Genomic DNA, 17,798 nt, shown 5'->3' with positions numbered 1-17,798 from the left:
ATTTCCCACGTTCCCTATCTGACTAACTTCTAGGGAATCCCTATCTATGGAGCCTTGTGTAAGAGAAGTCTCAGTCCGATCCAGGTGTTCCCCCACACCAATCGGCTTTCCCCCACCTCTTAGTTTAAAAACTGCTCTACGACCTTTTTAATGTTTAATGCCAGCAGTCTGGATCCACCTTGATTTAGGTGGAGCCCATCATTCCTGTATAGGCTCCCCCTACCCCAAAAGTGTCCCCAGTTCCTAATAAATCTAAACCCCTCTTCCCTACACCATCGTCTCATCCACGCATTGAGACTCTGGAGTTCTGCCTGTCTATCTGGCCCTGCGCGTGGAACTGGAAGCATTTCAGAGAATGCCACCATAGATGTTCTGGATTTCAGTCTCTTTCCTAGTAACCTAAATTTGGCCTCCAGAACATCTCTTCTACCCTTCCCTATGTCATTGGTACCAACATGTACCACGACAACCGGCTCCTCCCCAGCACTGCCCATAATGTCAAGTCTATTTTAGCATGTGTCCCAAGACACTCAGCACTTTAATGATATTCACAGGTAGCATGCTCTAGCTTCTTTGTATCAGAAGGGACTAATGCTGCCCTACACAGCTGCCTGAGACATCTGAAACATTTCCTTTTCATGTTGTGAAAATTCATAAATATATTTCAAAATTATTACTTAACAGTTCATTGTGGCAGACATGTTTCACCTGGCAATTCTCAATGCACAAGGCCTGGACAAAATGATGAACACAAGTGCTAGTGGATATAATTAGATAATATGTTTAAAAACATTTTGAAACTACAAAGTACAGAAAACAGTTTATTAAACCTTACAATAAATCCAGCAAAATATAATACCTTAGAATTTTTTGTTTTAACCTGAACTTCCTTTCAAGTTTATAAAAGACTGCAACATATTTGACAATGATATGGACACAACAGAGCTATTTGCTATGTTTTATTTTCTATAGTCTGGTTAAACGTAGCATGCAGGTAATTGAATAAAAATACTTGTATATATGATTTACTGTGAAATAACAATTCTACTGGTAGCAGACAAAAACTTCTCCATGAAAGTATATAGGTAACTATGACAAAAACAACAATCACATTATTAAAAAAACTGAAAAATGTTCTTGCTTCTTTATAATCTTTCATGACTCATTAATGTCATATTGAAATGGGCTCTGAAGGCAAATTTTTCATACAAATTATATCATATTTATGTTGCTAAATTGCATTATGCCATTCTTTTGAAATTTCTAAAAATATATCAAAGGAATGAATAATTTAGCATATTAATGTTAATGATGGAGAATATTATACATGCACAGTTCAGTCCTAAATTATCATTAGATACTCTGCCAAAACATACCTGACTTCCATGAGAATCTGAGCACAACTGCATACACCAAAGTGTGTGTGTGAATGTATGTGAGTGTGCATAGATTTCTACAATCATGATCACATTCCTCCAACCTGAAAGCCAGATTTGGAGGGAGGGGCAATGAATCATGTTCTTTTTTGTGTTTCCTGAAACAAACAATTCAAACTACTTATAAATTTATGCACAAACAGAATAGAAAGTATGCAAATTGACTTTGGTTAAGACATCCTAACTTTAAAGAGTTATGTTGCAGTATAGTTATGGCCTTTATAAGGATATCGGGTGCACCTCACTCCAGTGAGATATCAGCAGCAACACGGAGACAGTTGTACATTTCCTGTGGCAGGTCAGCTCGAGTAATATTATTTCCATCCAAACGCAAGTGTTTGATCTTGGAATAGGTTAGTGGTCCAACAACCTTACAAAAGCTGCTCACAGGGAACTCTGAAATACAAAATAATATTGATGATAATTAATCATGATAGCAGTCTACATGACACAATAGTCTGAAACTATGACTAATACCAGAAAGTATGTGTGGCCTTGAACACGATGGACTATCTATTCATTTGGAGTAAAGTGATAGCCCCCTTAACTTCCCTAGAGCGCTATGGATTTACATTAGATGAGGATCTCTTCCTTAGTTGTACCTTAAAGACTACCAATTGTATTTATTAGGTAATGAACTTTCAGTCCTGTTCCAGCCACCATGTGGGCAAATTGGAGACTGTCCAGAGGAGAGTAACAAAAAGGATTAAAGGTCTAGCAAATATGACCTGTGAGGAAAGATAGAAAAAAATATGGGTTTGTTTAGTCTGGAGAAAGAAGATTAGAGTTGGGACTTAACATTTTTCAAATATATAAAAGATTGTGACCAGGAGGATTGTGAAAAATGGTTGTCCTTTAACACTGAGGATAGGACAAGCAGCATTGGTCTTAAATTGCAGCAATAGAGGTCTAAATTGGAGATTAGAAAAAATCAAAAACAAACCAAACAAAAAAGCCTTATGCATCAAGGTAGTCAGGCCCTGGGGGTATGTGGAATCCATTAGTGGAGGCTTTTTAGGAGCAAGTTAGACAAACACCTGCCAGGAATGGTCCAATAATCACTTATTCCTGCTTTGAGTGCTAGGGACTGGACAGTCCCATTGAGGTCCTTTCCAGCCCTGTGTTTCTCTGATTCCACAAGCTGAAGCTGATATACTTCCCAATATGATTCAGAGGGGTAATTAGTAATATTCCCCCTTTTGGTATGCTTTCTTTCTCATCAACTGTTGGGAGTGGCCACATCCACCCTGAATGAAGAAGACTTGTTAGCACTGGTCCTCCACATGCTAATGTAACACTCCCATCGTTCCATCCATATCTATAGTTATATGTGCCAAACTGAATTATCCACTTAATGCATCAGATGAAGCAGACCTCAGGCCACAAAATTTTATGCCCAAATAATTGTGTTAGTCTTTAAGGTGCTATAGGACTCCTCTTTGTTTTTGCTGAAAGAGGCTAACATGGCCTCTTCTCTGAAACAAATCATGAGTGATGAGTGAATGAGGGATGCTTCTAGGATTGAGTCTATGTAGATTGTTATTAACTTTTGACAGTACAAAAAAAGACTATGGAACCAGTAGGTATCATTTGTCACATATCAGAACTCCAGACAAGGCAATACTAACTGTTGCAAATCAGTCACTTCTTCCAAAGCTATGAAGGAAGTGGAATTAGTGCAGTTCACTGTACCCAGGAGGGATTGGATGTGTTGTATTCTGCAGGGAGCCTGCCACACTTCCTACTCAAAAGGAGTCAGGAACCAAGAAAAGAACCTCAATCTACTGCACATGGGAATCAATCCAAGGTGTATTCATGGCTTGTAGGAGAGGATTTCTCCCTGCATCTGCCCAGATCTTTTCCTGGATACTCAGCAGATTCCATAGCTATTGCAGGCCCTAGGACAAGTGGGAGGGGACTTAGCTCCAGGCCACTTTGAAACGCCAGGTCCGCTACTTTTGGCCACCTGGATTTGCACCTATTAATAGAATATACAAAACCATTCAAGAGTTCTTACTCATTCATTTGCTTTACAGTTAGTATAATATATTCTAATGATTAGGTCAGCTAAGCTGCAGACACTTTGGCTGTAATTTGTGAACTTCTCAGATAAATAAATATTATAATTGAAAAGCTAAACTTGGATTTTTTTCTTGCTTATGGAAGCAAAACTAATGGCAGTCAAGGGTTTTGAGGGCCAAATTTTAAAAAAAAAGTGTTTCTGAAATTTCAACATAAGATTTTCATCATTATCATTTGTGAGCACAAAGGCTGCCACTTGGTTATAACCTAAGATTTGCATTTATTAATACATTGGTATTTAGCTATGTGATTACATATCCAAGCCCCATGTGTGCTCAGAAACTGTGTAATATGTACATTTACACTGTATTATTTGTATATGTGAATGCATATGTCGACTGCCTATGTGGTGTGCATAGATTGAGGATGATTTGAAAATTGAGGCCTGACCCAGTTCTCTCTAAGGTAAAATGAAAGTCTTCTATTGACTTCCATCAGGCTCCCAATCAGCTGCATTTACTGCTACCACTACTACTACATCTTCAGATGTCAGATACAGCTTTTTCAATGTGTTCGCTTTTCTGTCGTAGTTCTATGACTGAGGAGTTCTAAATGTACCTGTTACTCTTATTTATGAAGCACCTATAACAATTAGACTTTATTCACTGCAAGGCCATTGCAATGTAATAATGTGCACCCACAATCCAACTCTATTAGAGTGACTTATAATATGAACAAATCCCCAGTAAACTTCCAATGTGCATTCTGTCTGGAAATCTCCAAAATGTTCTGACGTTGTCTAGATGTCAAAACATTTGTATATTGTAGCTACTGGAAAAAAAAGTTGTGGCAATTACATGAGCATAGCTCTTGACTTTCTTGGATCCCCATGCAGGGAGATGTGCCAGGAATTTTACCACTAGCAGAAAATTCACTTTCTTAGTACTGTGGCTCAACACAGATAGTATGTCTACACAGCAAAGTTATTTCAAAATAACAGCCATTATTTTGAAATAAGTTTCCTAGCACCTACACAATGTATCTCTACAATGCAACTGAAAATGTCTTATTTCAAAACTGATAAACCTCATTGCGCAAGGAATAGTAAATATTTCAAAATAGCTATTTCAAAGTAGGGGCTGTTTAGACAGGGAAAAGAGCCTATTTCAAAATAAACTATGGTGTATCCAATGGCTCTATTTTGAAATAGGCTGTATGTGTGTCTACACTGTATTTCAAAATAACTAAGTGCTATTTTCAAAGTCATTTTCTGTGTAGCAGCATTATTTCAAATAAATAAGCTTTCCCAGAATAGCTGATTTCGAAATATGGCTCCTGTGTAGAGATACCCAGATACATTGATGAGGGCAGGCTGAATGTTTTCCATCCAAACAGTTGAAAAATGTTGGGTATTTAACTTAAATTATTCACAAATGTCTGTTTTGCATGGAAAAATTAGTTCTTTCATTCAAATGCCAATTGCCTGAAAATACTTTTTTCTCAGTTTTTGTCTGAAAGCCAAAATATTTTGATTTGAAATGAGACTGCAGTGCCTGATGGAACTTGAATTTCATGTTACTTACACTCCCACTCTCCTCTATGGGCTCTCTGGCCAAACTTCATCTCCCATCATATGCCATGACCAGGTATTTCTATGGCAACCTTCTTAATGCACAAGCACATAGTGGGGTGTGGGAATATAAAAATCTATTTTCTGATCAGCTGTAGCCATGATGGGATTTGGCTGGCCAAGTTGCCAAGCAGGACTGGTACCAGAACCACTGGATTGGTACTTGAACAAATCTTGCACAGGCCACTGTACTAAATCATTTTGGGTGTAGGCCTGGAATGGACCAGGATAAGACCAGTGTTTGCAAAAATGAAGTGGTCCCAAGACTCACTCCAGGCAGAACCAGCACAAAGAGTGTCTGGTCATTTTTCAGGCCACAAGACTAATGGAATGATGCAGAGGTTGATTTTTCTGCGTTGCACCCATGTAGTCTATGTCTACACTACAGCAATCTGCCAACAGAAGTTACTGTCAGAGGAGATCTTCTGGCAACACTTCTGTTGAAAGATCACATCCACACACAGAAGTGGATTGAAAATCCACTTTGTTGACAAAGAGCAGACAGACCGCCCAGTTGCTGTCTCTCAAAAGCTCACCAAACAGGGCTGTTCTGTGAACCAGAAGCCCTGTCTGTTGACAGAGGGACCCTGGGAGTGTCTACACAGATTCTTTGTCATAAGAACATAAGAACAGCCATAGTGGGTCAGACCAAAGGTCCATCTAGCCCAGTATCCTGCCTGCCAACAGTAGCCAAAGCCTGGTGCCCCAGAGGAGGTGAACCGAAGACAATGATCAAATGATTTGTCTCCAGCCATCCATCTCCCGCCTTCGACAGAAGGCTAGGGACCATACCTTACCCCTTGCTAATAGCCATCTATGGACCTAATCTCCAAATATTTTTCGAGCTCTTTTTTAAACTCTGTTAGAGTCCTGGCCTTCACAGTGTCCTCTGGTAAGGAGTTCCACAGGTTGACTGTGCGCTGTGTGAAGAAAAATTTTCTTTTATTCATTTTGAACCTGCTACCCATTAATTTCATTTGCTGTCCTCTAGTTCTTATATTATGGGAACAAGTAAATAACTTTTCTGCATTCACTTTCTCCACGCCATTCATGATTTTATATACCTCTATCATATCGCTCCTCAGTCTCCTCTTTTCTGGACGGAAGAGTCCCAGTCTGTCTAGCCTCTCCTCATATGGGACCCGTTCCAAACCCTTAATCATTTTAGTTTCCCTTTTCTGAACCTTTTCTAATGCCAATATATCTTTTTTCAGGTGAGGAGACCACATCTGCACGCAGTACTCAAGATGTGGGCATACCATAGTTTTATATAGGGGAAGTAAGACATTCTTCACCTTATTTTCTATTCCCTTTTTAATTATTCCTAACATCCTATGTGTTTTACTGACTGCCACTGCACACTGCATGGATGTTTTCAGAGAACTATCCACTATAATTCCAAGATCCCTTTCCTGATCTGTTGTAGCTAAATTTGCCCCCATCATATAGTATGTATAATTGGGTTATTTTTCCCAATGTGCATTACCTTTCACTCACCCACACTGACTTTCATTTTCCATTTTGCTGCCCAGTCCCTCAGTTTGCTGTGATCTTTTTGAAGTTGTTCACAGTCTGCTTTGGTTTTGACTGTCCTGAGCATTTTGGTGTCGTCTGCAAACTTTGCCACCTCACTTCTCACCCCTTTCTCTAGATCATTGATGAATAAGTTGAACAAGATTGGTCCCAAGACTGACCCTTGGGGAACGCCACTAGTTACCCCCTTCCATTATGAAAATGTACCATTTATTCCTACCCTTTGTTTCCTGTCTTTTAACCAGTTCCCAATCCATGAAAGGATCTTTCCTCCTATCCCATGACCACCTAATTTACATAAGAGCCTTTGGTGAGGGACCATGTCAAAGGCTTTCTGGAAATCTAAGTATACATGTCTACTGGATCCTCCCTGTCCGCATGCTTGTTAACCCCTTCAAAGAACTCTAATAGATTAGTAAGACACGACTTCCTTTTACAGAAACCATGTTGACTTTTGCTCAACAAATCATGTTCCTCTACATGTGTGATAATTTTATTCTTTACTATTGTTTCTATTAATTTGCCCAGTACTGACGTTAGACTTAGCGGTCTGTAATTGCTAGGGTCTCCTTTAGAGCCCTTTTTAAATATTGGTGTTATATTAGCTGTCTTCCAATCATTGGGTACCGAAGCTGATTTAAAGGATAGGTTACAAACCAACGTTAATAGTTCCACAATTTCACATTTGAGTTCTTTGAGAACCCTTGAGTGAATACCATCGGGTCCCGGAGACTTGTGACTGTTTAGCTTATCAGTTAGTTCCAAAACCTCCTCTAATGATACTTCAATCTGGGACAGTTCCTCAGATTTTTCACGCATAAAGGACGGCTCAGATTTGGGAATCTCTCTGACATCCTCAGCCATGAAGACCGAAGCAAAGAAATCATTTAGTTTTTCCGCAATGGCATTATCTTCCTTGATTGCTCCTTTTATGTCTCTGTCGTCCAGGGGCCCCACTGCTTTTTTAGAAGGCTTCCTGCTTCTAATGTACTTAAAAAACATTTTACTATTGTTTTTTGAATTTATGGTTAACTGTTCCTCAAAATCTTTTTTGGATTTTCTTATTACATTTTTACATTTAATTTGGCAGTGTTTACATTCCTTTCTATTTTGATCACTAGGATTTGACTTCCACTTTTTAAAAGATGCCTTTTTGTCTCTCACTGCCTCTTTTACATGGTTGTTAAGCCATGGTGGCTCTTTTTTAGGTCTCTTACTGTGTTTCTTAATTTGGGGTATACAATTAAGTTGGGCCTCTAATATGGTATCTTTGAAAAGTTTCCACGCAGCTTGCAGGGATTTTACTCTAGTTACTCTACCTTTTAACTTCTGCTTAACTAACCTCCTCATTTTTGTTAATTCCCCTTTTTGAAATTAAATACCAGAGTGTTGGACTGTTGCAGTGTTCTTCCCAACACAGGAATATTAAATGTTATTATGTTATGGTCACTATTTCCAAGTGGTCCTGTAATAGTTACCTCTTGGACCAGATCCTGTGTTCCACTCAGTACTAAGTCAAGAATTGCCTCTCCCCTTGTGGGTTCCTGTACCAGCTGCTCCAAGAAGCAGTCATTTAAGGCATCAAGAAATCTTCTCTCTGAATCCCTTCCTGAGGTGACATGTACCCAGTCAATATGGGGATAATTGAAATCCCCCATTATTACTGAGTTTTTATTTTGATAGCCTCTCTAATCTCCCTTAGCATTTCAGCATCACTATCACTGTCCTGGTCAGGTGGTCAATAATATATCTGGTGTGCTATATTCTCGTCAGAGGAAGGAATTGCTATCCATAGTGATTTTATGGAACGTTTTGATTCATTTAGGATTTTATTTCATTTGATTCTATATTATCTTTCACATACAGTACCACTCCACCACCTGCTAGACCCATTCTGTCCTTCCAATATATTTTATATCCTGGTATGATAGTGTCCCACTGATTGTCCTTATTCTGTCAGGTTTCCGTGATGTCTATTATGTCAATCTCCTCCTTTGATATGAGGTACTCTAATTCACCCATCTTATTAGACAGACTTCTAGAATTTGTGTAAAAGCACTTTAAAAAACTACCACTATTCATATGCCTGCCCTTCCCTGACATATTGGATTCTTTTACATGTGATTTTTTCTCATCTGATCTGGCCCATACTCTATCATCTCCCACCTTCTCTTTGTGACTGAATTCTAGAGAATCTCTATCAATGGAGTCTCGCCTAAGAGAAGTCTCCGTCCAATCCATGTGCTTCTCCGCACCAATCAGCTTTCCCCCATCTCTTAGTTTAAACACTGCTCTATGACCTTTTTAAAGAAACAGAAACAGAAATTGTCAACAAAGGCATTATTCTTCATCACAGAGAGGCAGAACACTGTGGCTGGAAGTGTGGAGTTTTGCTGACAGACTGCCTACAAAACACATTGGCTGGGTCTACACGTGCCCCTTCCTTTTGAAAGAGGTATGTTAATGAATGGGTTCAAAAGATGCTAATGAAGCGCTTCAATGAATATGCAGAGCCTCATTAGCATAATGGCGGCCACAATGATTTTGAAAGTGTGGCTTTTCGAATTGTGCGCTGCCCATGGAGACGTGGCCTTCCGAAAGGACCCCCACAGGTTTCGAAATCCCTTCTTCCGATCACCAGATAGGCAAATGTTGGAATTTCTGGAAAGGTCAAAAAATGGTCCAGTCTGCCTGCTTCTTGATTTCCAAGTATTCCAACAGTGAGAGCAAAGGATCTAGCCTTATGACTGTATGGCAAACTTGACTTAATTGATTCATTGTATTATGTTTACTAAATAAATTTGAGAAAAATACACTTTATTTTTTGATATTAACACAACAAAATGTGAAATGCTCCCACTATATTTCTACCTAAACTGTAGCTCCAGTGACTAACTCGAAAACCAAATGGCATAGCAAAGTCTGAATACAAGGTATGACCTAATTTAAATAGGAAACTCAAAACTGGACCAACCTTGCTCACAACAGGATATTTAAATGATGAAGTCTCACTCCCCAGCTGTACTGAGTTTAAGAACTGGAGAGGACACAGGTGCCTCTAAGCCTCCAATGATTCTGTGTTACCTGGGAGACTTAGCTACTAACTTACAACAGATAAAATGACAACATTGGGCTTGTTCCATTGTCCGGGGATCAGTGGAATGCATTGAACACAATTGTCATCTCATAATGCCACACTCCTTGCCTACAGATGGACCCAGCATACTTCAGGCTGTGGAATGGTGATAGGAATAGTTAATATAAATCTGTCTATGCTACAAAATTGCTGTGTATCTATAATTATAGTCAGTAATCTCCTTACAGTCTACTCTGTTCTGAATTTAAGATTCCCTCAAGAAAGGGGAATATGCTTTGAGACCATTTTCTGCAGCTGGTAGCACAAAGTGTTCTAGACAAGACCTCAAGACATTAATGTTGAGAAATATTTTGTTTTCTCTCTGGTACTATAGCAAGAATTTGCATACAAAATGAGTCTCCCTCTCTCACTCTCTCTGTAGCAGCTCTCTTGCCATGTCTCATCTTGGCCAATTGCAATGGTTTAGTGGAAATTATTATTCAGAAGGTTTAAAGCACTGTTTAACTTTTGCATCATGAGGATTATTTAGACTGTCACATCCAGCCTTGTGGTTTTACAAGGCTAACAGCATGGAACTCTGAGACACAGTCACATGCAATACCCTAACACTGTAAGGGTTAGATCATCAGTATCCCTTTACCCTCGTGCAAGGCTCTTTCGCTATCTACCTCCAGTGTGGAAGGGAAGCAGGCTCTGCAAGGCCCAATTTACCAAGGTAAATACACAACTCTCTTTGCCTTCACTGGGAGCTGGGAGTTTTCAGCATTTATTAAAATCAGGCCCTTTTGATTTGGAGGCCTACATGTCGTATGCCCGACTTTCTGAAGAACTGGACACTCGCAACTTACCTCAGGCTTCATGGATTGAGAACTGTGGGTGCCCCATCCGAAAGCTGATCTTACTTGGATTTAGGTGCTCAACTATAGATGCAGATCTCCAGAAAGGTCGACCAGTCTTTTAATTAGTAATTCATATTAAATGCACAATTGTCTGTCAAAATGTGGACCTGATTATGACAATTATACACAGAGATGTCTATATGGAATTGAAAAGTGCCTACAACATTTGCTCTGAGTGGTGTAAACACAACAAAGTGTTAAATCTGATACCTAGTAATGACCATTTAAAAGTCAACAGTCTTATAGCTACCAAAGAAAGAAATTCACAGATGTCTATGATGTACTATGAGTGACATTTCATCCACCATTTATTTCCTCCCCACCATCTCCATTACCTCTCCAGTTAAGAAAGAACCAAGCCCAAGAAACCAAGCTAAGTACCAGGATGTACTGAAGCCCCGGTGAGGGGACGCAAGTTCTAGCAACATACTGGATCCCAGTGAGCACAATCAAATGTGAGCGGTATCCGTTTTCGTGCCTCAAATGGATGGAGTCGATTTTGTAGGGGATGCTTGTGAGACTACCAACACCTTTCCCCCTGCCAACTGTGACCTCTGCTCTCAGTGCTTAAAATGTCAGGTGGCAAGACACGTTAACTTCTGCTCAGCTCAAAATAAGTTTAACCTTCCACCCCCCAAAATTGGGTTTCAAATTGGAAAAATACAAAACTGATTAAAAAATGTATTAAATAACATCAAGGAGATTGAAGGCAGAAAATTACTGAAAAAGAAAAACCTGTTCAAATGTTTGCTGTCTCTCTCTCTGTCTTTCTCCTAGACCAGTATAAAACTGATAAATTTGGGAGGACAAAATGCTCAGCTTTGGTGGAAGTATCACATTGTATGCATCACCTGTGATGTAGGCAAAGAGTTGCATTAACTGTTTTCTTCCTTATATTACAATATGCAAATATGACTCACTGTTAATTTGGTTGACTTGGAGGTAGAAGTTTTCTAGGTTTTCATTGACTGTTGGAATGCTCTTCAGCATATTAAAGGAGAGATCCAATTCAACTAGGGAAGAGATATTGAAAACATTGCCTGGTATTCCAGCATCTGTTAATCGATTGTGAGACAGACGTAAATATTGCAGGGACTTAAGACCTTGGAAGTATTCATCAGGAATGTTGGTAATCAGGTTGTTGTCAAAATACAGCATGAGTAAAGCATGAGGAAGTCCTTTTGGTAGCTTCGTAAGTTGATTGAAGCTCAAATCAAGATACAAAAGGGACTTCAAGCCTTTAAAAGCCCCAGAAACAGAGTCTGTTTTCAGCTGGTTATTCTGTAGATGAAGCACAGTCAGGTTCACTAGCCCCTCCAGTGTATTTGGGCTGATTCTTGTGATCCTGTTGTGACTAAGTTGCAGGTCATCCAGGGTATTGGGAAGTGGTCCAACAGCTTCAGTCAAGTTGTTAAAATTTATATGTAATTTCTTTAAACTCTTTAGTTTGGAGAAAACTCTTCCCTTGATTTTTGAATTTTCCAAACGGTTGTGATCTAGAATCAGCCACTCCAGGTCTGTTACATTATCAAATGCATTCTCTTCAATGCCGTCAATCATATTGCTTCGGAGATAAAGGTATTTTATTCCAGGAGGTACAATTGGGATGCTTTTCAATTTGAGGTCGTCACAATACATTGCAGATGGATAGTTTGAAGGACAATTACATTCTGGGGCACAGACTGCTGTAGATGGCCCCATCATTGAATGAACGTAAGGGTCATCTGGGTCTGGAAAATATCCCATATCATAGTCGTATTGGCAGAAAATGCCATTAATCAATGCCAGAAAAAAAGGTAGGGAGTTTAGATGCATCTTTGCAAAGTGTCTTGTCCCTGTATGGTGGGAGGAAAACATTTATAATTTTGCATTTGTTTTCCTTGATATTATTTCTTAATTTTACAATAAAAACTGAGAAGGAAAATTAAGTTAATTAAACTTGTTAATTCATGAATGTATCAATGTCAATAAGGATTGTTACTGTTTCCATAACATGAATTTTACTTTCTTCTTGTTTGTTATGTTAATGTGTGATATTATCATAGCCTTAGTAATGTACAGTAGGTGACTCTGATTTCATAAGTAAAAAATGTTAATGTCATTCTACAGGTATTATGTAAATAATATAAAGAACATCAAAGTCCAAAATTTGTGAAGAGAGCTTTAAAAGTTGGTAAATCTGATATGACAAATGGAAATCAGTGAATAGGAAACATAATATTTACATGTTACTTTTACCACTAATTGGAAACTATCTGCAATGGACCAATAGCATTTAATATTAACAGATTTTAAGTTTGTAATGCCTTGTTTTGGGATGCCAATGTTTTTGGCAAGATTTTGGTAAAGTCTGTGATCCACTAACACATTTTAACCTCAATAAGTTATACCTTGATTAAACTCACCAACCTGTATAGAAATTCTCATAACGAAACAAATTGTGTATCAGCAGTTGTGAAGGTGATTGGATGGATGAGAACGACAGTTAATGCATAATAGAGGGAAAGTGAAGAACTAGGAGTTGAAGGAATGGAAGAAAAAGAGAAGATGAGTCAACTTTTTTGGTTTTTATCATGGTGATGATGACTTTTGTTAGGTAAGCACAGATAACATGATGATGAAAGGATGGGTGGAGGGGAAAATGTGAAAATAAGAATGTAATTCTTCCTGTCTAAGTTCTCTTTTCCCTTCTTTTGCAAGGACTTCACTATGGCTAGGTCTACACTACAGAGATCCTTCCAAAGAAGTTTTTCTGGAAAATGTCTTCTGAAAAATACTTCTTTTGAAAGAGCGTGTCCACACACAAAAAAGTGGATCAAAATGTCAATCCACTCTTTCAGTAGAGAGTGTCCACGCAGCTCCTGTTCTTTCAGAAGAATGGGTCAGGGACTGAAAAATCTGGCAGCATGAGGATTCCCCTTTTGAAAGAAGGGCTCCATGGAGCATGTACACACGCTTCCTTCCAAAAGAAGCTTTTAAAAGAAGGTGCTCTTCCTGAAATGGGAGTGAAAGAATGCTTTTGAGAGGAGAACACATTCTTTCAATTGACTTTCAAAAGAATTATTTTTATGTGTAGACACTTCACAGGACCTTTCAAAAGATACCCCTTCTTTGAAAAATCTTTTGAAAGAACTTGCTAGTGTAGACGCGGCCTATACGTTTTTAATCCAAAACACTGGAAAGTGAGTTTGGTCACATTCATGTGCAGTTATGTGATAGCAAATCTAAATGTTCAGGATTTTGTTGAGTCATAATCTAAGGAAGATTTTTCCATTCATCTTTTATTGAGTCTATTATGAGTACTAATTATATACAAGAAAGTTGTTCATATTTAAATAACATCCACTTAATCTGACTTAAACTGAGAGAAGCCAAGAAGTTCCAAGTTAAGACTGACATCTCAGTATGCAATAATTGTTTAGGTGCCATGGTTGTTTAAAATATCTATTGTTTCCTTTGATAATTTATTAATGTTTGTATTCAAGTGATTAGGAAAATTATATACAAATCCATTTAAAGTCTGGAATTTTAAGGAGAACAGAGCAGGTGACACTGAAAATATTTGATTTACCTATCTAGCTAATATGTAATCATAAACCAATCCAAATGACCTTGCAAATTCTAATTTTTCACACTTAGTTAAAATGAATATGGTAAATGCAGAGTGAAACTTGTCTGAAAGAGTCAATCAAGGGACCAATAATCCACTTTCGTAACACAGGTGATCTTCTAATCCAGCCGAAACAAAATTGTTCCCATAGGACATGAAGACATTTTGATGTGGTCTTGAGTCAGGAAACTGCATAATATGGGTGGTATCTTACAGCTGCTCAGTGTTTTAAAATATTTGTATAGGTAGCATATCGACACAGAGGCCATGTCTACACGGCCCTTTAGCACAGCGCTGCTGCCAGCAGTGTTATGCTAATGACTGTTCTAGAAATTGCAAATGAGGCCCATTGGCAAACTCATGCAGCTAATCAACATAGCTGCACAAGATTTCACTGTCAGCAGAAGGGGGTTCCAGCAATACAGGGGCCATGTGGACATGCCTCTGTTGGCTAACCCCCACTGTGTTGCTAGTTCCTTATCCCTGAATTTTTACACTACCAGTTCACACAGAGGTCAGACCCACATATGGTGTAAATCATTGTCATGCCACTGATGTCAGAAAACAGGCTGATTCACATCAGGTGGGGCTTGGCCCAGTGTGCTTACCTACAGTTTAGAGTGTGATGATGGAAAACAGTAAAAAAAATCCATACAAGTTCAGATTAAACCTTAAATTGTCCTCTTGTTCTCAAGTAATTTCAGAACACACCCTTATGCAAATTAGCATCAGACATGAAACTAAAGCCCATGGAAAACTCCAGAAAAATTAGTGGAGTTATTATGGTTGTTTTTATTATTTATCTGATGAGAGTACACTTGGAGACACAATAAATTTGTATTCAAATTAAAGTGCTTGAAATTTAATGAAGAGCAACAGATTTGCCCTCAGTTTGCTTCCTTGCTTTTGTTGGCTGGCTAAAAGCCACGTTATATTGAATTTAAACAGCTCCAAGCTGGTCTGTTAATCAAGTCTTGTGAACAAAACACAAGAAGTCATTCTCCCGCTCTACTCTGCGCTGGTTAGACCTCCGCTGGAGTACTGTGTCTGGTTCTGGGCACCGCAGTTCAGGAATGATGTGGAGAAATTGGAGAGGGTCCAGAGGAGAGCAACGAGAATGATCAAAGGTCTAGAGAACATGACCTATGAAGAGAGGCTGAAAGAATTGGGCTTGTTTAGTTTGGAAAAGAGAAGATTGAGGGGGGACATGATAGCAGTTTTCAGGTATCTAAAAGGGTGTCATAAGGCAGAGGGAGGGAACTTGTTCTTCCTTGCCTCTGAGGATAGAACAAGGGGCAATGGACTTAAATTGCAGCAGGGGAGGATCAGGCTGGACATTAGGAAAAAGTTTCTAACTGTCAGGGTGATCAAACACTGGAACGAATTGCCAAGGGAGGTGGTAGAATCTCCATCACTGGAGATATTTAAGAAGAGGTTAGATAGATGGCTTTCAGGGACAGTCTAGAAAGTGCTTGGTCCTGCCATGAGGGCAGGGGGCTGGACTCGATGGCCTCTCGAGGTCCCTTCCAGTCCTACTCTTCTATGATTCTATGAATTCTCCAATACAGTGTGAGAGATTTTAAGGTGGTGTGATGGTCTTGCCAAGTAATTAAGTTTCTCTGCTCTGCCTTTAGTAGGCTAAGCTTTTTAATTGAGATCTATTAAATATCTTTAATTAGACATTTATCAATCATTGTTGCCTAATTAAAGACAGTAGGGTAGACCTGCCATTGGAGAGCTTTTCCAATGAGCTACAAGTACGGTTTTGTCTGCTAGCCAGTATTGTCTGAGAACACACTAAATCAAATGCAAATTATGGCACAGTTCCCAGTCAGTGTAAATGGGCACAGCTCCACAGAAATTAATGCAACTTCACTGATTTACATCAGCTGAAAATCTGGCCCCTTCTGTGTCAACACATTCAGGATGGGAGGTCTTACTATTTCTCTAAAAGCATGGAAAGTCAGAGCTATGGCCAGCAATTTCGATAGGTACTCTTTAGCCTTACAGTAATAGTCTTGGACAGTTTTGCATTGTATTTGGCTTAGTAAAGTCTTATTAAGAGCACAGATATTCTACTTTAACTATCTCATTGTTTTTCTAGTTTTAATTTTTACTTACAATGTTTTAGTTGGTTTTTGCCCCCTCGATTTCATATGCAGGACATTTGCTTCAAAGAACATGCAATATTACACACTATGTAAAAGACTAGAAATAATGCCACCACTTTATGTTAAAAATCAGGTGGCATATTATGATTCTGATGAATATGTGTTTGTATCTGTGTAAAATTGTGTCTGTGTATGTATGAGGTTTCCACAATAAAATAAACATTATGTAGAACAATTATCTTGTTTATTTTCAGCTTCTTATTAAGAGGATCTAAAAAGTGTCATTATCAAAAATATAAAAAATGTGATTATATGGTCAAAATATTATCCTGAACTATATGATTCTGAATTATTAGGTCAGAGAATGTTCAAATATGGTAGTCTTCTGAGTAGGATAGATGCAGGGGCAGAAACGCTTTAAAATATTACGAAATTTGACTGTATTAGTTATATTGTTTAATTCTTATGAAAACAATTAAATATCTTCAATATTACAATGTGATTTGGTACCATCAATGTCACTGTGCTAGCTTTGATGTATAAAAGGAAAGGAAAATATTTAATTGGGTATTGGACCAATTTAAATAACAACTTAATTGAAATTTCAAACTATCTAACATGTACCTTTCATCAGCACCATATTCTGAATCCTTCTGTTTAAATAGCACAATAATGATTTATCATGTCAATAGGACAGATAAGGTGTTGTTAATACCGGATGCCTGAAGGGCAAATTGAAATGAGTGGTATTTTTAGATTCTCCTTTTGCTGTGCATGAAGTTTCCCTTCCCAAACAATATAAAAAAGTTCACCACTAATTCATGCAACACGAGGTCTTTTAAAGCAAACAGTGAATTCAATAAACTAAACTGCTGATTTGTGTTCAATTTACAAATTGGCAAACTTGTTCTAACATTTTTCATGTCCTGATTACAGCTGCATTTACATAGCTTTGCATTATAGTTAAAATATGCAACAGCACTTACCTTACTGCCTCGAAACTGCTTTCTTTAATTCCCAGAGCAGATGCAATAAGGGACTGAATCGACCAATATATGCTGTAAACAGTGTCAGGGGGTAGCTGGTTGCCAGATCCTCTGTGATACAAGAACTAAAAAAACAAAAAAACCAAGAACCCAAAAAAAAAAACAAAAAACCCTAGTCACGCTGTTCTCTGAAGCTGCTATGTCATCATGATGATCTTGTGGTGTGGTATGTACAAACACTGCTCTCTAATGAATTGCAGGTGGATACTGTATACCGTACAAGGACAACCCATCTGTAGTCCTTATGGAATACGGAATAGATAAGTGCTTCACAAACCTGAGAAAGTTCGGACTGTGAAGCACAGCCTAATGCAAGGAATTTTAGTATTCTAGGAGAAAAATGCTTTAAATAAAATACAAATTGCACACATACCTTTTCTGCCTCCCAGTTTATTTTATACCACTGAGCATGAT

At 38.4% G+C, this 17,798-nt stretch overlaps 1 protein-coding gene across 1 annotated transcript; it reads right to left on the bottom strand.

The window, feature by feature from the left end:
* Positions 1-809: 809 nt before the first annotated feature.
* LUM (lumican) lies at positions 810-17,459 on the bottom strand. The gene is made up of 3 exons (XM_074983991.1): positions 17,325-17,459; positions 11,538-12,452; positions 810-1,832 (listed from the first exon to the last, which is right to left on the bottom strand). Exons 2-3 carry the CDS (start codon positions 12,430-12,432, stop codon positions 1,678-1,680), a joined length of 1,050 nt encoding a protein of 349 aa, XP_074840092.1. The 5' UTR covers positions 12,433-12,452; positions 17,325-17,459; the 3' UTR covers positions 810-1,677.
* Positions 17,460-17,798: the final 339 nt, after the last annotated feature.

The sequence above is a fragment of the Carettochelys insculpta genome, chromosome 1, assembly GCF_033958435.1.
Source record: "Carettochelys insculpta isolate YL-2023 chromosome 1, ASM3395843v1, whole genome shotgun sequence".
Taxonomy (NCBI): Eukaryota; Metazoa; Chordata; order Testudines; family Carettochelyidae; genus Carettochelys; species Carettochelys insculpta.
This window is presented reverse-complemented; position numbering and strand designations above follow the sequence as displayed.

Excerpts from the sequence above, each read along its gene's own strand:
- LUM (XM_074983991.1), bottom strand. The coding sequence starts at position 12,432 with ATGCATCTAAACTCCCTACCTTTTTTTCTGGCATTGATTAATGGCATT. Across the intron at positions 1,833-11,537 it reads CCAAGTCAACCAAATTAACA|AGTTCCCTGTGAGCAGCTTT; the intron begins GTGAGTCATATT and ends TTTGTATTTCAG.